The following is a 20,249-nucleotide window of genomic DNA, read 5'->3' on the forward strand; positions in this document are numbered from 1 at the left end:
CTTAACCCCCTGAGCAAGGCCAGGGATTGAACCCTCAACCTCATGATTCCTAGTCGGAATCATGGCATATGGAGCCTTAACCACTGAGCCACGACAGGAACTCCTGTTTTTTAATTTTTATGGCTGCACCTGCAGCATATGGAAGTTCCCAGGCTAGGGATCCAATCGGAGCTACAGCAGCTGGCCTACGCCACAGCCACAGCAACACCAAATCCAAGCAGTATCTGTAACCTACACCACAGCTCATGTGATGCCAGATCCTTAACCCACTGAGCAAGGCCAGGGATTAAATCCACATCCTCAAGGATACTAGTCAGATTCTTAACCTGCCGAGCTAAAATGGGAACTTATTTATCTTTGTGATTTGGGCTTTGTCAGAAATTATAGTCTGTCTCAATCCAGACAGGTTTTTGCACCTGGAATCTACAGTTATTTATTAATTGATGCCCAATGCTTCAAACAGAAAACAAACTTGCAGCACGTTGGTGGTTCACCCTGGTCCCCCAGCGCTCCTGTGTGAGAGAAGCTGAGTGTTTCTCAGGAGACCTGCCTGAAAGTATGGTATCTGGTTTTGTAAACACACCACATCCTAAATGCTAAACAAAGTAGTGGGGGCTTGCTGTAGGGAATTCCTATGTGACAAGAAGCCAATCCTCCCAGGAATTGGATCTGGTTTGGGGGGCAAGAGCCACTCTGGGTCCCCAGTCTGGTGTGGAGAAGGGCACACTAGTGTGGCACTTCTTGCCCCTTCCTGTGCCCTAGGATGAAGCCAGGGACAGAGGGCAGCTGACAGCCAGCAGGCACCTGTTCCAAACGACAGGCGTGGTGGTTTGACTATTTCCTTATAACTGGGCAGACTGGTGTGGTGAGGTGTCAGCTTTCTTTGTGAGGCCCTTTTTGCTTTTCTCAATTACCATTATTATGAACGGTTCTCAAAGGTGATTGAAGGATAAATACAGCTGTTGATATGTTTCCAAATATCAAGCCTATCTTGGGAGAGTTTGTTTCTAGGGTACTGAAATGATTCTGATGAGATGATTTTGATATGATAAGGCTCCCTTTCACTTCGTCACTCAATTAAAATGTCTAGTGTGTAAAGTTAATGTGTGTAAAATTTCAACTAGCCTTGGGGGTGGTGAGAGTAAATGAGAAAAGAATGAAAAAGATAGCATTTGTTCTTAAGGATTCCATCTACTAGCTGAGAAACTGAGAAATAAAACTAAGAATCACGGGGAGTTCCTGTCATGGCACAGCGAAAATGAATCTGACTAGTATCCATGAGGACACTGGTTTGATCCCTGGTCTTGCACAGTGGGTTAAGGATCTGGTGTTGCTGTGAGCTGTGGTGTAGGTCACATACATAGCTGGGATCCCATGTTTCTGTGGCTGTGGCATAGGCCAGCAGCTGTAGTTCCGATTTGACCCCTAGCCTGGGAACCTCCACATTAAGAAAAAAAAAAACAAAAACTAAGAATCACAACAACATAATAAGTACTAACTGATCCAGAGCCATCAAACAAAAGAGAGTTTCTGACTCCATAGCAAGGGAAAACTTTACAGAGGAGATGAAATTTAAGCTAGATTTTGAAGGCTTGTTGGGATTGTAATGTAGGGAAAATGAGAAAAACACTTAAGGCACAAGGTTATCTAGAGAGCAAACACAGTGGTTGCCAGAGGGGTGGCGGGTAAGGGGAGGAGAAAAATAGGTGAGGGACATTAAAACATACAAAATTCCAGTTGCAAAACAAATGAGTCAGAGATGAAATGTACCCTATCAAAAATTATGTAATGTTTTTGTATGGTGACAGATCATTTTGAAATGTATAGCAATATTAAATCACAATGTTGGGTACCAGGAATTAACATAATATTGTAGCTCAGTTATACTTCAAAAACAAAACTCATTCATTAAAAAAGAGATCAGATGTGAGGCAGTGCTGGGGTTAGGTGGCGAGGAATTGGATGAAGGTGGTCAGTAAGTACTAAGGGTGCAATGTGCAACATGACAAATATAATTAACACTGCTACTTGTAATATATGAAAGTTGTTAAGAGAGTAAATCCTGAGATCTTATCACAAGAAAAAGTTTTTTCTATTGCTTTAATTTTGTATCTGTATGAGATGGTGGATGTTTACTAAACTTAGTGTGGTAGACATTTCATGATGTATGTATGTAAGTAAAATCATTACGTTCTACATTTAAACTTATACATAGGTGCTGTATGTTAATTATATCTTAATAAAACTGGAAGAAAAAACTACCTAGTAAAGTGAGCAAATGCTGTTGGAAAAATGGTGCCTATATTTGACACAGGGTAGCTGAAGACTTTAATTTGTAAAAAGTGTAGTATATGGGAAGTGCAGCAAAGTGACATATGCATAGGCAAATATTGCTTAAAAAAAAAAACACAAATCAAGGGTTTGTGGCAACCCTACCTTTTTCAAATGATGGTTAGCATTTTTTAGCAATAAAGTATTTTTATATTAAGGTATATTCATTTTTTTAGGCATACTGCTATTGCACACTTAAGAGGTTACACTTTAGGGTAAACATAACTTTTTTCTTTTTTAGCCACAACCACAGCATGTGGAAGTTCCTGGGCCAGGGATCACAGTAGTGACCTGAGCCACATTAGTGACAACACCAGTCCTTAACCCACTGAGCCACCAGGGAACTCTTAAACATAACTTTTATATGCACTGGGAAATTAAAAAATTCTGTGATTCACTTTATTGTGATATTTATTTTGTTGCAGTGGTTTGGAACCAAGCCCACAGTATCTCTGGCGTATGCTTGAGTATGGGGATGTTTTCTCTTGAAGTTCTTTCTTCCTTCTAGAGGAAAAAAAATTAATGCTATCCAGTTCCATGAGTCAAAATAAAAGTAATGCAATAATGTTCATGTACACTGAACTTGGATAATATCATAAGCCTTTCATGTGTATATGATTTTAACAGAACCCCAGGGAGAAAACAGTACTCAAAATGATAGTTTTGAGCTAAAAATCAAGAGTTAGGAATTCCCTGGTGGCCTAACAGATTAAGGATCCAGCATTGTCACTGCTGTGGCTTGGGTTCGTCCTTGGCCTGGGAAATTTTGCACACTGTGAGCAAGGCCAAGTAAATAAATAAATAAATAGAGTTAAAGAATACTTTTGGAGTTCCCTCATGGCGCAGTGGTTAACAAATCTGACTAGGAACCATGAGGTTGCGGGTTTGATCCCTGGCCTCGCTCAGTGGGTTAGGATCCGGCGTTGCCGTGAGCTGTGGTGTAGGTTGCAGACGCGGCTTGGCTTCCGCGTTGCTGTGGCTCTGGCGTAGGCCGGTGGCTGCAGCTCGATTGGACCCCTAGCCTGGGAAAATCCATATGCCGCGGGGGCGGCCCAAGAAATAGCAAAAAGACGAAAAATAAACAAACAAACAAACAAAAAAATGGGCAAAGGATCTAAACAAATCTTCTCCAAAAGAGGACATATTAAATAGCCAAAAAAAAGAATACTTTTTAGCGTTTTTGCTTTTATAACTCCTTCAAGTCAGAGTGTGTAAGCAAATGGCCATTTTATATCCGTATTTTAGGGTCAATTCTGTTTGTTATTTTTCTTCTTTCTTTTCTTTTCTTTTTCTTTTTTTCTTTTTTACTTTTTTGTCTTTTTGCCTTTTTTGGGGCCTGCAGCACATGGAGGTTCCTAGGCTAGGGGTCTAATCGGAGCTGTAGCCACCGGCCTACACCAGAGCCACAGCAATGCAGGATCCGAGCCCCACCTGTGACCTACACCACAGCTCACGGCACAGCCAGATCCTCAACCCACTGAGCGAGGCCAGGGATCAAACCCGCAACCTCATGGTTCCTAGTCGGATTCGTTAACCACTGAGCCATGATGGGAACTCCTGTTTGTTATTTTTCTACATAAAAGAATTAGTTACTATGTCTAAAATGCTGAATATGATAGAATTGTGGTATAGTAATCCTACTGTGAATTATACATATAAGGGAGATAAGTGGTTTTTTTTTTTTTTTAAAAAGCGCAAGGTATCTGAAAAAAAAGGAGAGTCTTTGATTTAAAACAGTTCTAAGAAAAATGTAGGGGAAAAGAGTGAAAAGATAGTTTGGGCCATATTGGGAGTTGGGAGCTGAAGAGTTATTTCATCCCAATGGCAGTAGAAAGTCACAGAAGTTTATTTAATCCTGATTTTACCTGTATCAAACACTCAAGGGGGTTCACGAGATTAATACATAATCTCCTAAAGTAAAAGGAGACATTCCTAAAGAATTATAATTACTTAGCACTCAAGATACTAAGGAGCCAGTTTGGTCAACCCAAGACAATTTTCTTTTTTTCTTTTTCTTTTTTGTTTGTAGGGCCACACCTGCAGCATATGGAAGTTCCCCGGCTAGAGATGGAATCCAGGCTGAAGCTGGCGGCCTACATGACAGCCACAAGCAACACCAAATCTGAACTACATCCTCAACATGCACAACACCTCATGGCCACGCCAGATTCTCAACCCACTGAGTGGGACCAAGGATCAAACCCACTTCCTCATGGATACTTGTCAGGTTCTTAACCTGCTGAACCACAATGGGAACCCCCCCAAGATCAATTTTCTAATCCTTGCTCTACTCCTGCTTCATTGATGATGGGAACGATAACTTCTCCAGGCCATAATTTCCTCAAATGTAAAGGGTCTAATTAAGATCATTTCTAAAGTTACTTCTAACTCCAAAATCAATTATTCTTATTCTCCTGTTTGACTTTATCCATAGCAGTGTGAAAAGAAGAAAAACCTGTTACTAACCCATTTAATGATATTGAAATCATAGCTTAATTATTTAAATTTGCAGATTTGAGAGTTCTCACTGTACTGCAGTGGGTTAATGACCTGCGTATTTCCATGACACTGCTGTTTTGATCCCTAGCCCAGCACAATGGGTTAAGGATCCAGTATTGCTGCAGCTGTGGTGTAGGTCACAGATGCACCTTGGATTCGATACCTGGCCCAGGAACTTGCATATGCCATGGGTGTGGCAAAAAAAAAAAAAAAAAAAAAAAAACTGCAGATTTGTTTTGTCTGCAACACAAAGTAGATATTGCACACTGGAAAAGAAGTCACACATGCGTTATTCTCCAAATCTTTGTATCTGTGGAAGGCACATGACTACCAGACTATCAAATAAAAAGTATTTGTCAACATCACAGATTTAAAAAATGTAAACGAAATAAAATTTAGCAAAATTTTAATTTTTTTGGCAATACCCACAGCATGCAGAAGTTTCTGAGCCAGGAATCAAACCTGCACCACAGCAGTAACCACAGCCACAGCAGTGACAATGCCAGATCCTTAACCTTATGAGCCACCAGAGAACTCCCCAAAATACTTTTAAAAAAACGTATTCAAATATTACAGTGAATAGCATTACTGATTTGATCTGTTAATTTTGTGCTGTATAGGAAATACCAATAGTAAATTTGTCAAATTCTTCAAAAGGAATTATATCCATAAAAGGACATCTTTGTCTTTCTTCAACTTGGCATTATGAAAAAAAAAAAACTAGTTTTTTTTGTTTTTGTCTTTTTGCCTTTTCTAGGGCCGCTCCCTCGGTGTATGTAGGTTCCTAGGCAAGGGGTGTAATGGAGATGTAGCTTCCAGCCTACCCCAGAGCCACAGCAATGCAGGATCCAAGCCGCATCTGAAACCCACACCACAGCTCATGGCAACGCCGGATCCTTAACCCACTGAGCAAGGCCAGAAATCGAACCCGCAACCTCATGGTTCCTAGTCAGATTCATTAACCACTGAGCCAGGACGGGAACTCCCAAGATTAGCTTTTCTAAAAACAGAAGCAGAAGTTCCCCTTGTTGCTCAGCAGAATCCGGATCCAAGTAGTACCCATAAGCATGCAGATTCGATCCCTGGCCCAGCTTAGTGGGTTAACAATCCTATGCCTGCTGTGTGGCATAGGTGGCAGATACAGCTGGATCCTGTGTGGCTGTGGTGTGTGTAGGCTGGCAGCTGCAGCTCTGATTTGACTCCTAACCTGGGATCTTCCATATGCTGAGCCCTAAAAAATAAAAAAATATAAACAATAAAAAATGAAAATACAGAAGCAAAGAACTCATAAAAACAGAAGCGTTCTGTGTGGATGTTTTGCAATTGTTCCTATGGTATCCAGATGGTATAGTCAGGAAAACTTGGTTTTAGTTTCTGCTCTACCTCAAGTAGCTTTCTAAGAGCAGACAACTTTTACCTGGTTTTACTTATCTTTTGAAATATTTATCAGAACTATGGCCATTTTCATTTTATTGTCTTTTTCCTCACTACTGGACAGAAAGATACCTGAGTACTGGGACTCTGTATTCACAGCTCTATCTTCAGAGCTGGAACATAAGTTTCTCAATAGTTACTGAATAAATGAAATTTTTGCTTATCTGTAAATCCAGGCAGTTGGACTAAATTTCCCTTGTCACATGTTTATGATTCTGTGATATATATGAATTTACTTTGAATTATCTAAGTCCAGACAGTTGAATTTTCCCCTTCAGCTCATTTTCTAGCCTTTTATTGCTCATTAGCACTCTTTCCAAATTTGGACATTTTTGTCCTAACTCAACTTTAAGAAAAAGCAGTACAAACAGAAAGTGGAATTGTGTTTAGATAGGAAAGGTTTCTCTGAGGGAGTGATATAGAATTTGTTATTGAACCTAACTCCTACCTCTTAAGGCTGTGATTCATGTTTTTTAAACAACAATTAAAAAAAAACAAAAACTAAAAAGGTAGGTAAAGGTACATCAAACTACAGAACATTTTCTAAATGGAAAATCTGACGATGACCTAAATTTTACAGATGCTAAAGCATAATTGAATTTTGTTGCTGAACTACCCAAGAACATAATCTGGTACCACATGATAGCCTACTCAGGAACCTCAGTGAGAAGAGCCATGGCCTTGCAGTTAAGTATATACATTTCTTTAATGTAAATCAAAACCTATTACAATGCATTCTGTTACAATGAAAATCTTTACCTATTTTGGAAGCCCACTCAATTATTCTGAGCAACATTATATACAACCCAACAGGTACAATGAAATCATTGACAACTTCTTGAAACATTATAGCTAAATTACAGAGTAACTGGATAATGTGGATAACCCCAATAAAGTACTTATTCTCACATTGTGCTCAACATTAGATGATATATAAAATTCAACCCAGAAAGGGAGATCAAAAAAACAAAACAAAAAAACCTGTGCTTTTTCCTTGAACCAGACTCAATGAGGTGAGGGTAAATCCCAGGTGGGAAAGTATTTAATTTATTGTGCTTTTATATATTTTTCTTGTCACCTATTCCTAGTTATAAAACTTAATCTGTGCCTCTGGATACTTCTTTTAACTCAAGTATAACACATCAAGCGTTCTTTAAAATCATTTTCTATTAACTATAAAAAGTATACTCAGATAAGAACTCTATAAAATCATTTCCTTTTAGAAGGCATCAAATATTCAGGGAACTTTATTTTTAAAGAATAAATCAAGTAAGATATAGCTTTCATTAACCCAAACATGCATAATCCTTAATATAAAATGCACTCAATTGGTAATTACATACGAAATACAAAGGGAATGCAACTTTACATATGTAAAATGATTGTCCACTATACCAATTTACCAGCCAAATGAATAGACATTGTACGTTAAAAAAAAAACAAAACAAAAACCAACAACAAAAAAACACCTCAGCATCCTAAAGCCAATTGTCTATAGTAAACCACGGGAAATTCTGTCTGATATGGAATGGTTTGACTCAAAACAAAGAATAAGGCACCTGCTATGAATTTAGAACAATAACTTTCATTTTTAAAGTTAAAACAGAATTAGGTAATCAAGACACTTGTTTCAAAGGGGAAATAAGTACTTGGTTGACTTCCTGGGTGAGAAAGGCAGGTAACAATGCAGACAATAAAAACCTGCTGGCCCAAGGTCAGCTGATTCCTTTCTTATTCCAGAGTAGTCAAGTTCCCAAACATTTTTAACCACTCCTCTCCCTCATTCTCCCATATACTTAAGGGGTGTCAGAAGATCTGAGGTTTACACTGTGTATAAACTAGGTAGTAGATTTCCCTTCTGTTTCTCTTAAAACAGCTTATTTTAGAGATATCCTGAGGCAATTAACAAAGCAAACAAGCGGGCTTCTTTCCAATTCATTAACACATAGACACTTCTCAGGCTTTTTTATGAAGTTATGGCTAAGCATTTAAATAGCCAATACCAGCAATTTTCAACAGTATCAGAAAACCCAGAGCCTGCCTTATCACTAACCCTTACCATTAATAAAAAGAAAGTTTGATCAATCATAACCTATAAAATCATACAACAAAGGGAAGACAAAAGACTGATCCTTATCAGGAAATCCATTTAATTTCACATGACACTTTAAGCTGATGTATCCAGTACCCTAACAATTTTAATCATAAATCAAGAAAAATCATTTCCAAACTAAGTGTAACGTTTCAGTTGATGTGCCTTTTTTGGTATTAAAAGTGCTATTAACATGCTAAGATGTGTTATGGCACACTCGACTCAACAGTATGTCCTGATGAGGCATTGATTTTTAGTAGTATTTTCTCCCAAAAACGTCCAGCATAATAGACCCCTTTGATATATTAAAGTAATCCTGGTAAAATCGATGGAGATATAGACAAAGCTTCCCTGACTTTATTCCACAATGGTTATTTTTAAGGAAAGTGAACAAAATGCTCAACCAAGTTGTCTTCTTACGGCATCTTAGGTTAGTATATTCACTCATGCAAAATCCAAGGTAGTGTAATAGAAATAATACTGTTAAATTAGACATTGTGGATCTAAGCATCTCCCTTTATATGAGGCATTTAGAAGCTTTTTAAAAATTTTAGGTGCTAAAAATTGTGGGAAAACTAGGCTAACTGTGGTTGTTCCATTTATAAGCACCTTGTTACAGGACAGTTACATGGCCCTATAAGGGAGTGTGCTTTCAAGAGATAGTAATAAAGTGCCTAGCTATATAAAAACCATAGGATTCCAAATTTTAAATTATGCTAATTGCATTTACACATTAGGGCTAACAAAATCTAGACCCTGTCTACACATATTTAACCTAATTATCTATATACTGTTCTAATAACCACATTAAAAAAAATTTACTCTTTACTGACTGAATAAGTAGGGTCCACTACTGTAGCTTAATCAAATTTTATTGCTTTATTCATGTGGTGCTTTTGCAAGGCACTGTGGTATGGACTAGAAAACTTGGAATGACTTGTGAAGAAACCTTGGAATGACACATGAAGGATGATATGAAAAGTCATTCTGAGGCAGGATGCTTTACTGAATTGTTTTTAACCAGGGTATCAAACATCAGGAATGAGTTCAAGTTAAAATTCACAGGAGAATGGAAACATCTTAAGGTCAGTCACTTCACATGCCCATCCTGATACTTTGAATAATCTGGAAAATTGCTGTAAAGAGAAAGAGCAAGTATTAAAATATGCTTTGAATAAAATAGGCCTGGTAATTGACAAATATTAAGTTCAAGAATCCAAGAAAACTCTTATAATTACTTGCAAATGCTATGTAACTTCATAGCAGTGGGAAGAGAGGCCTACCTTAATAAAACAATTATTTTAAGTCTCAGCTTCCCTGAATTTTATCCTAAATGTCTAAAAGAGTTAGCAAATAAGCAGTGATTTTTAAAGAGCAATTAAAGCACCAAAGCAAACAGGTTTTTTCTAACATAGACTTATTTTGGTTTTACCCTAGATATTAGGTGTGCTTGGCCTGTTATACATACACACTTCCTCATTCTCACAATACTGAAATTCAGTAATCTTTAGGTTATGTAAATTGCTTGGCTCTTGGCCATTTATCAGGAAAGCTTCCAATTGGTACGTTTAGCAGACAGGAAAAGTGAAATGTTTAAAACAAATCTCAGTAACTTTAAAATGTCAGAATGTGGAAAACAGAAACATTACTTCCGTATTAACAGCTTGCATACTAAAATAAAATAAATGGAGGAAAGACATTCTATAATCCATTTGCAAAGGCAAGAGTCTACTTCTACAGAAGGCTGCGCTCATAACTAATTTTTCCTACCATATGTCAAACGTTTTTTTAAACTAAAAACATTTGTTTCACACATTAAATTGTCAATCAGCTACATTTCTTCTATAGTGAATCAATTCTTTGCATCAGATTTACTTTTTTATAAGACGTAACCAATTTTGACATACAGACCTTAGATTTACGGAATACGTTAAATTAAGTTCGAACATCCACATGTACATGAAGTTCCTAAGTTTCTCTTTTGCAACAAAGGTTGCAAAACATTCTAAATTCTTATTCTGGGAGGTGTTTTTGTTTCTTGTTTTGGTCTACATTTCTTTCAACTAGATCGTTACTAAGGACCTGACCTCCTTTTCTACTCTTCTGTGAACGCAAATCAAGCGGGGAGAAGTTTCTAGAGCACCACCCTCTGTGCATATGTGGGACAAGTAATTCGATTCAGATGAAACAGAATTATGCGGGGCTCCCAGCAGGTGGGTTGAGACTCCGCGGCAGGATTCACCACTGATGGTCACCACGTCATCTCGAACCCGTCATCCAACACCCTACCCGATGGTGGCTACAAAACACTTACCGGAACCACAAACAACAAAAATGAAGAGAGCCAATAACCAGGGTCCTACAGACGCCTTCTCTTCGGGAGCATTTCTCTGCAAAAAGGCAAATCCACGGTTTCCAATGCAAAAAAACCCACTCTGACCCTGGTATCCCACCGCCTGCACCCCGAGCCAGGTCGCTGGGTCCCCGCACCCGACAGGTCTCCCTGCGATCCCGAGCCGCCCAGCTCCGGCACCCACCTCCCAGAGTTCCCAACTTAGCGTCCAACTCGTGGCCTCCAGCCCCTGAGTCGGCCGGGTCTGGGAGGAGAGCTCGACGCGGCCCTGGAGCCCCGGGCCTTGGCGGAACAGAGAGGGGCGCCCGCTCTTCCCTTACCGAGGTCTTGGCGACGTTGCCGCGCTGGGTGATGTTCTTGCTGTGCTTCTCGTTAGCCATACGGATCCGCTGCTTGGCGACCATCTTCGCGGCGCCACGACCTGCCCCGGTCACCCCTCGGCCTCGCTCGCTCGCCTGCCCTAGGGCCCCCGAGACCCACACTCCACTCCCGGTGCCCGCGCCGCCGGAGCGAGTTGGCTCTCAGGCTGGGCGCTAGCTCTGGCCGCTGGGCCTGAGCGCTAGCCGGGCGCGGGCCACCGACTGACTGACGACTGACTGACGACGCTGGCCGAGCGAGAGGGCGCGCCGAAGGAGGAGAGCAGGCCGCCGGGATATTCTCGCGCCGCTGCTCTGGCCGCTGCTGGAGCGTGGAGCGAGAGAGGAAGGAAATGCAACGCAACAACCGGACAGCGCAGCCCGTCGGCTCGAACTACTTCGGGTTCGGCTGCCAACGTCAGCACTGGGCGGGCTCCGCCTGCCGAGGAAGACGGAGAGGGAGGGGTGAAGACCGACGCACCGGCTCTAGCCCCGCCCCCTCACGCTCCGTAGAGGGTAGCCCCAGAGCCGCCAGTGCCCGTTCAAGCTCTCCAACCGGAAGCGAGTTAGCCCCGAGGCCGGTGGCCCCGGAAACACCAGTTCGTAGTCTGCACGCCGGAGGAGACGTGTTGGGGCCGGGTTCGGCCCTCGTGAACTCTGACCCAGGCGTAAGAGTTTCTCTTCCCGGGACAAGATGGCGCCGTCCGCGCCGCTCCTGACAGGTGAGTTCCGAGCAACCAAGGGAGTGCTTCTTCAGAGCAGTATTTTTTTGTGTCTTTTCCCTCTGGGACTACCCAAGGAGCCTCTGAGTTAGATTTACCTTTTCTTATTGGTTGTAGAAGAGCTGGAGGGCCTTTTGGATTTCTTGGTGTAGCGTGGCAATCGGAAGTGAGGCCCCCGCCTCTGGGCTCCAGCATTCCCCCTCCCTATTGCCCATCCATCATTATTCCCTGACACTACAAGGTCTACAGGAATAGAGGAAGGGGCTTAAGAACAGAGAGTGCTAGCGGGATTTATTGCCTTGGGTCTGCAGTACTGATGTAACACGTACGCTTACCAGGTTGCGACAGGCTTTGTTGACAGTGTGCAGACATTTAGCTCTGTAATAAGGCGGAAAAAGTAAACAAATGGCTTAGTCCAGTAGAATAACTAAACACATTAAATATATTTGAATTTAAGTAATACCAAATCCTGTACTCCTTGACTTTATGAAATTTGTAGGACTGAGTAGAGCAAGTGGACCTGTGGTGGTGTAGGCTTTCATTGGATTTCTGTGGTCTGGAGTGGTGGAAGTGAGCATTATAAAGTAGCAACGTTCAGATATTACAGGATTTCTGAGGTTTTGAAGCTGAAGTAGAGTTTATAATGTTGGAGAAGAAAATAAACTTAGTCTTGGACAATGTCTGCAATGACTCTGGATTAGAGTAATGATTGGCTGGGAGTCTCATATGAGCGTCATCTTCTTAGAGAGGAGTTGGGAGGGAAAAGAAGGCTTTAATTAAGTTACCAATAACTTAATAACGTATGGAAGGGAAAAGAAGCAATTGAGAGAAAGGTGGTCTGCTTTTGAGGAAAGAGGTTATTTCCCCCAAGACTTGAAAGGAAGCTTAAAAAGCTTTTGCACTTTTTACCATTACATTTTGAAATCTTTGTTGCTAAACACCATGGCCATTCATATACAATCTGGCTACCACAGTTCATTCATCAAACATCCATCAAATACAGAGTTCCTGTTGTGGCTCAGCGGGTTAAAACCCAATGTAAGTGTCCGTGAGGATGCATTGGACCCCTAGCCTGGGCACGTCCATATGCTGCAGGTGCGATCTTAAAAGAAAAAGAGAACATTTATCAAATACTAATTTGTTAGATAATATGCCAGACGCATACTGTTTAAAAAGTGTAATTACATAATTAAATGAATTTGTTTCTCTAGCATCATAAAGGTAGCATGTATGTTCCTCAATTTTGGAATACTAAATGCTTATTTGAACTTTAATTTAAAAATTAGCACATTGCAAATCTGATCCTTTTTCTTCCCTTTTAAAATCCTTACAGTGACTGCTTACAAGGTTAAATTCCATCCTGCTTAGCATAGCATAGCATAGCATATAGAACCTTTATAACATGCTTGGCATTCATTTTATTTCTGGCCATTCCATCCTATTTTGTTCCCCATCAATACTGAACTGCTTATAAAACCCTTGAATAACCTGTTTCCTCAGTCTAACACTACCCTCTTCCTCTTGATTTGGCTGATTTCCTTTTATTTTTGAAATTTTGTTTTAGACACCATTACTTTGTAAAGTCTTTCCTTTTCCTAAGTAGTCATTCTCTCACCAGGCAATTTTTGTGCCTCATATATACTTGGATTTTTTTTTCACTTAAGACATAGGATAATTATCTGGTTGTTTAGGTGCTTTCCTCTCCTGCTATACTGTGAACACCTTAAAGGCAGGAGCAGAGGCGTATTCCTCCCTTTCTTCTCAGTTCCAAGTACAGTGTCTGGTAAACAGTAGACACAATGTTTAATGGAGGAATAAATTAATGAAGGACAACTACTTTCTTTGTAGTCAGATTAACTAAGAGTGACACTTTTCTTACAGTGCTTAAAATCAAGGATGTTATAAGAGGTGAAAGGTTATCTGTCAGTCTGCTTCTAGTGTTTTCGTATAGTGTCTTAGAGAACTTAAGTGGTTGGACATATAAGTAAAGTGGCTGTCAGGATTATATTCAATCATTCAACAACATGGTCCATTTTTCTTTCACTAGAACACACTGATCAATCTTTTAAACATTCTTAGTATAGGTATTTCTGTCAACAATAGATGCATTTTCTTCCAAACCCTTTTTTAAAAACACACTTGGAGTTCTCTCATGGCTCAGTGGGTTAAGGATCCAGCATTGTCACTTCTATGGCTCTGGTTATAGCTGTGGTGCAGGTTCCATCCCTGCCCTAGGAACTTCCAAATACCATGGACACAGCTGGAAAAAAAACAAACAAAAAAAAAACACAAAAATCTTAGCCTCATGGGATTTGGGAGTTGTGAATAATTTGAAGATTATCTAGTAAATTTTACTAGTTATCACTTAATTGGAAATGACAAAAAGCTAAAGCAGGTGAAAAAGGGATTTAAAAAAAAAGTCTCATGTAACTTTAAAGCTCCTACTGTTACATCCAGCTGTTCACACAACTCCAAAAATCTGTTTTTCTTTTCTCCTAGGCTCTTGCTTTCTTTTTGATTAAATGTATTCTCAAGCTGATGTTCTAACTGGGAGCTCCAGGTTTACATCCAACCATCTCAGCAGCCCCAAAGGAAAGTACACATCTGTGCCAATCTCAAGGCTAGCTGTCCTTGGCTTGGCTTGGCTCTTGCTCATCTTTGAATCAGTCAATTTTTAACCTGATTGCCGAGACCAAATTATATTCTAACCCCTAGATATTTCCCAGGGAAAATTAAAGTCTCCTAAAAGGGAGGGACTGGATGTTAGGCAGATAAAATAGCAATAGCCCGTTACACAAAACCCATATTGTCTAATCAGCTTGCCTAGTTGATTGAGATCATTGAGATAATAAAAATTGAGTCATTTACCCAAATTAATATATACAATTTAGTGGGTGTAGGGATTGGAAAAAGTATCATACTGTAATGATCACTATATTCCTGGCATAGGACTGTTGTTTGTTGAAGCCCAGTAGTTTTCTCAGGCCAATTAACTCAGGCCTAGAGCAATAAATGGTATGTGAATACATAGAAAGGCTAGTAAGTTTTAAAAAGATATTATGTAGATACCATATTTAATGTAATTCTTGCTTTTAAACAGTTATTCTGTGTGAAACTCTGGCATTTGTTGTTTTAATAAAACAAAGTGATTGCATTCTAGATCTTTCTTTTCTTTTCTTTCTTTTTTTCTTTTTTTTTTTTGGCTGCCCTGGGCATATGGAGTTCCCAGGCCAGGGGCCAGGGATCAGATCAGAGTCGAAGTTGCAACTCAAACCGCAGCTACAGCAAACCAGATCCTCAATCCACTGCACTGGGCCAGATCCTCAGTCCTCAATAGGAAGCTGCATCCCAGTGCTTCTAAAATGCCACCGATCCCATTGTGCTACAGCAGGAACGCCTAGATTTTTCTTTCTTTCTTTTCTTTTTTCTTTTGTCTTTTTAGGGCCACACTTGCGGCATATGGAGGTTCCCAGGCCAGGGGTTGAATCACAGCTGCAGCTGCAAGCCTACAGCACAGCCACTGCAACACCAGATCCAAGCTGCATCTGTGAGATCGCATCTTGCAGAAATGCCAGATGCCTAGCCCACTGAGAAAGGCCAGGGATTGAACCACATCCTCACAGATACTATGTCAGGTTCTTAAGGGTTAAGAACCCTTGTCAGGTTAAGGAGAAACTCTGGGCACATTTTAAAAGTGTACTGTGGCTTCATTAAGACTACACTGAGAATGAGTATGAGAATTCTGAAAGAGCTCTTAGTGAGTTAAATTGTCACTTCAGCTTGTGGGAGGGACCTCATTAGGCTAACAGAATTTTATGTAACCTAACAATAATGTATAATCTGATGGCTATAAACTCCCTAGTCTGGGAACTTCTTTTTTTTTTTTTTTTTTTTTTTTTTTTTTGAGCTGTAGCCACTGGCCTACGCCACAGCCACAGCAACACAGGATCTGCGCTGTGACTGCTACCTACACCACAGCTCATGGCAATGCCAGATTCTTAACTCACTGAGCGAGGCCAGGGATCAAACCTGTGTCCTCATGGTTGCTAGTCAGGTTCATTAACCACTGAGCCATGACAGGAACTCCTGGGAAATTCATTTTTTATTAATTCTCAGTAATATTTCCTGTAGTATTGTGGCAATGTCAATTCTTAACCTACTGCATCACAAGTCAACTTCCAGTAATGGCCTATTTTTTTCTAAATTATAGTATATCTGGAATTCCTGTCGTGGCTCAGTGGTTAATGAATCTGACTAGGAACCATGAGGTTGTGGGTTCAATCCCTGGCCTTGCTCAGTGGGTTAAGGATCCGGCGTTGCCATGAGCTGTGGTGTAGGTCACAGATGCAGCTTGGATCTGGCATTGCTGTGGCTCTGGCGTAGGCCGGTGGCTACAGCTCCGATTAGACCACTAGCCTGGGAACCTCCATATGCCACAGGAGCGGCCCAAGAAATGGAAAAAAGACAAATAAATAAATAAATTATAATGTATCATTGCAGCAGATGACAAGAAAGAGCACAGCTTTGCCTGTGTAGTAAGAGAATTTTGATGCAGTACTTGACCTTAGCCAAAAGGCCAAGAAACAAGAATTTCTGATGTGGTGCAGCGAATTAAGAATCTGACTGCAGTGGCTCAAGTTGCTGTGGAGGTGCAGGTTTGATCCCCATCCCAGTGCAGTGGATTAAAGTATGTAGCGTTGCTGCAGCATAGGTTGCAGCTGCAGCTTGCATTCAATCCCTGCCATAGGAACTTCCATATGCTGTGGGTGCGGCCACAAAGAAAATAAAATTTCTGATGCTAAAGAATTAAACGTCATACTTTTCAAACCTTCTAGGAAAACATTTTCTGGCATAAAATGTTTTCTGAAAGTATTAGAGATTTTTAGAATAAGTATCTTCAGTGTTTTGTTCAAGGCGTAGCAGTAGACTGAGCTCCTTTGAAATCATTATCTTGAGTGCAGCAATGGACTCATTTTTTAAGATCCCAGATGCCTAGCACGGAGAGTCTCATAGATGGTGGTATGAGGAGTTTAGATTTTGATATATGAAAACAGTTTGCTGGACTCCATTCTATTCAAGCAAGGGCAAACTATCCACAACAGTGTAGTGGACTCAGTCTAGTATATGAGGAAATGTGGTATCTGGTTGTATTCTTGTAGATGTCTAACAAGATACTCATCATTCAATTATTTGTTTACTCATTTTTCATCTCCACTAGAATGGAAGCTCCAGGAGTGCATAGCTTTTTATCTTGTCAGTAGTTCTTTTACTTTCATTCTAACTTTAAATTTTGTTTTCAATATCTGAAAATTGAGCTAGTTAATTTATAGGTAGAAAATCGATATGAAACTGTCCCTTGTGAAGGGAAAGGAAATAGAAGTCAAAGTTGAACCCAAGAATGGCCCCTCTCTACCAGCTTTGCTGCTGAAGAGTGGGAGATTTGTGAATAGCTGGCAGAAAAGGAAGCTGCATGTGAAACTGTCTGTAGCCATGGGCTTAGTAAAACTTTTTTCTTTAGCTCTTAGACTGTTGCTGCTAGCAAGAATTCTAGCTGATAAAATAATAACCTATCACCAACTCCAGTCAGTTTTTTCTCTGGAATATTGAACACTCATTTTCTGCTTTCCATATCCACTGCCCTAGTCCAGGTTTCTATAATCCCTCCTGTGGAACTCCTGCAGAACCATCTTGAGTAGTCTGTTCACATCTACCCTTACTTCTGGTTCACTCTGTCTGCACTGTACAACTTGACCTTTTCAGAATGTAAATCTGGTGTTTAAAATCCGCCTGAAACTTTTTGAAGTTTGCCACCATTCTTAGTTTACAGACCATTGCTTTAACTTAGGCCCCAAGATCCTGCTTGGTCTGAGTCCTAGTTTCTTCACCAGATCCATTCCTTCCAGCCACACAGGCCTTCTTTCCATTCCTCTGATGCTGTCATCTCTCTTGCCATGGAGTTTTTGCATTTGTTACTGTTCTTGCTTGTTAACTACTATTCATCTTTCAGATCTCGGCACACAAATGACTTAGTCAAGGACGCTTTCCTTAACCTTCCATTTTTAGATCAGAACTCCATCTTTTTTTTTTTTTTTTTTTTTTTTTTTTTTTTTTGTCTTTTTGCCTTTTCTTGAGCCGCTCCCGTGGCATATGGAGGTTCCCAGGCTAGAGGTCAAATCGGAGCTGTAGCTGTTGGCCTACGCCAGAGCCACAGCAACATGGGATCCGAGCCGCGTCTGCAACCTATACCGCAGCTCACGGCAACACCGGATCCCTAACCCACTGAGCAAGGCCAGGGATCGAACCTGCAACCTCATGGTTCCTAGTCGGATTCGTTAACCACTGAGCCACGATGGGAACTCCAGATCTATATGTTTTGAAAATGAGATTGGAAAATAATGTGAAGACATGCTACCAGAATTACTTTTTTCCATTTGAATGAAGGAATATTAATATGAATGTTGTATCTCAATGCACATGCACTGATTTATTGAAGTAGTCTCCTTAGAGACTAAGTGAATATGTTTTAGAAAAAAAGAAATAAGAGGGCTATTTCCTGTCTTAGTTTAGGCTGCTGTGATGAAGCACCACATACTAGGTAGCTTACCAACAACAGAAACAGAAATTTCTTACAGTTTCAGAGACTGAAAGTCTGAGACCAGGGTGCCAGAATAGTCAGGATGTGGGGAGGACCCTCTTATTTATCTGCCAATTTGTTGTATCCTCGCATAAGCTGTGCTCTTCTTATAAGGGAACTAAGCCCATTCATGAGGACTCCACTTTTGAAATCTAATACCCCCTAAAAGGCTCCACCTCCAAGAACCGTCACATTGGGCCTAGGGTTCCCATGTGAGGATTTTGCGGAGACACAAAATTTCCATTGCATTCCCTACTTATTCCTTAGCAGATATATGATTTTACGTATAAGGATGAGGAAAATGTGCCCTTTTAACGCAAATGTTTTAAAGTAATGGTAGTTCTTTTCATTTTCTTTCTTTAGTCCGAGGATCAGAAGGACTGTACCTGGTGAACGGACCACCACATTTTACGGAAAGCACAGTGTTTCCAAGGTATGGTTTATTTTATCAAGTAATGTTGCAGAGAACTACATAATACATCTAAATCATTTTTGTTATATTCTGAACAAGAAAGAAAAAGAACAGATAAGCTAGTTTCTGGGGACATATCATAATATTAACAGAAGACAGAAATAATGCATATTCTCTATCAAGAAAGATGATTTTCGCATTTGAAAATAATAGCTTAAGCATGTTTAAAAGAAAAGGTGTAGACAACACTGTAGAGTTCATGCGTCCAACTTAGAAAAATTTTGTCTTAGGGAATGAGGAAAAATTTGCAATATGATAGCTGAACCACTGCCTATAATCTTCATTAAATTTTAGAATTAGAAAGGCAGAGAGGGAATTCCTGTCGTGGCTCAGTGGAAATGAATCTGACTAGCATCCATTAGGATGCAGGTTCAATCCCTGGCCTCACTCAGTGGGTTAACATTCCAGCGTTGCCATGAGCTATGGTGTAGGTCACAGACATGGCTCAGATCTGGTGTTGCTGTGTCTGTGGCATAGGCCAGCAGCTACAGCTCAGATTTGACCCCTAGCCTGGGAGCTTCCATATGCTGTGGATGTGGCCCCTTAAACGACAAAAAGACACACACAAAAAAGGCAAAGAAATGAAGAAATATGAAAAATATATGTATATACATGTAAGTATGTAGCTAGATACATATTTTTTCCAAAAAGAAACAATGAAATGGTAAACCAAAAACTAATAAAAGTGATTATCAGGGAGTTCCCTGGTGGCTCAGTGGGTTAAGGATCCAGTGTCACTGCTATGGCTCAGGAACTTCTGCATGCTGTGGGTGCAGCCAGAAAAAAAAAAGTGATTATCTGTAGGAGGAAAGAGAATTACAGGATGCAGGATATTAGTCTGTAAATGGTCGTTGGTATATATATCGTTTTGCCTTTGCCCATGTAATTGTTTAAATTTTTTAATTGTTTATTTATTTATTGGCCACACCCCATGGCGTGCTGAAGTTCTTGAGCCAAGAATAGAACCTGTGCCACAGCAGTGACAAGGCCAGGTCCTTAACCTACTGAGCTACCAGGGAGCTCCTAAAATACTTAAATGGAAAATGGGAACAAGTGAATCTAGTTTTAATTAAGTTGGTGACAACCATATGATGTGCAAAATCCTTGAATGCATTCAGTAGTTTTATTATTAACAGAAAATTGATATTGTCCTTTTAAGTCCATTGCAGGGTAAAACATAAATAATTATACTAATGCCACAAGGTTTTCAGCATAAGAGCAAAGGTGTTCCCTTGTGGCAAAGCAGGTTAAGGATCTGACTTGTCACTGCTGTGGCTTGGGTCACTGCAGTCGTGTGGGTTTGATCCCTGACCTTGGAATTTCCACACGCAACAGGCACACCAAAAAATAAAAATA

The 20,249-nt window shown here is 40.3% G+C and overlaps 2 protein-coding genes across 3 annotated transcripts in view; one reads left to right on the forward strand and one right to left on the reverse strand.

Annotated features, from left to right (window-relative positions):
* SERP1 (stress associated endoplasmic reticulum protein 1) lies at positions 6,948-11,503 on the reverse strand. Its single transcript, NM_001243260.1, is given in 3 exon segments — positions 6,948-9,492; positions 10,671-10,746; positions 11,030-11,503. Coding segments are annotated over 3 exon segments (201 nt in total). The 5' UTR covers positions 11,114-11,503; the 3' UTR covers positions 6,948-9,451.
* EIF2A (eukaryotic translation initiation factor 2A) overlaps positions 11,556-20,249 on the forward strand; it is a 42,822-nt gene continuing 34,128 nt past the window's right edge. Inside the window, exons 1-2 of one of the 2 annotated variants that reach the window (XM_021069600.1) lie at positions 11,556-11,787; positions 18,785-18,854. In XM_021069600.1, coding sequence (XP_020925259.1) covers positions 11,760-11,787; positions 18,785-18,854 — 98 coding nt within the window. In that variant the 5' untranslated portion in view covers positions 11,556-11,759. The remainder of the gene's footprint in view (positions 11,788-18,784; positions 18,855-20,249) is intronic. The other variant, XM_021069601.1, reaches the window with a different exon arrangement.

The sequence above is a fragment of the Sus scrofa genome, chromosome 13 (genome assembly GCF_000003025.6).
Source record: "Sus scrofa isolate TJ Tabasco breed Duroc chromosome 13, Sscrofa11.1, whole genome shotgun sequence".
In the NCBI taxonomy this organism is placed as follows: Eukaryota; Metazoa; Chordata; class Mammalia; order Artiodactyla; family Suidae; genus Sus; species Sus scrofa.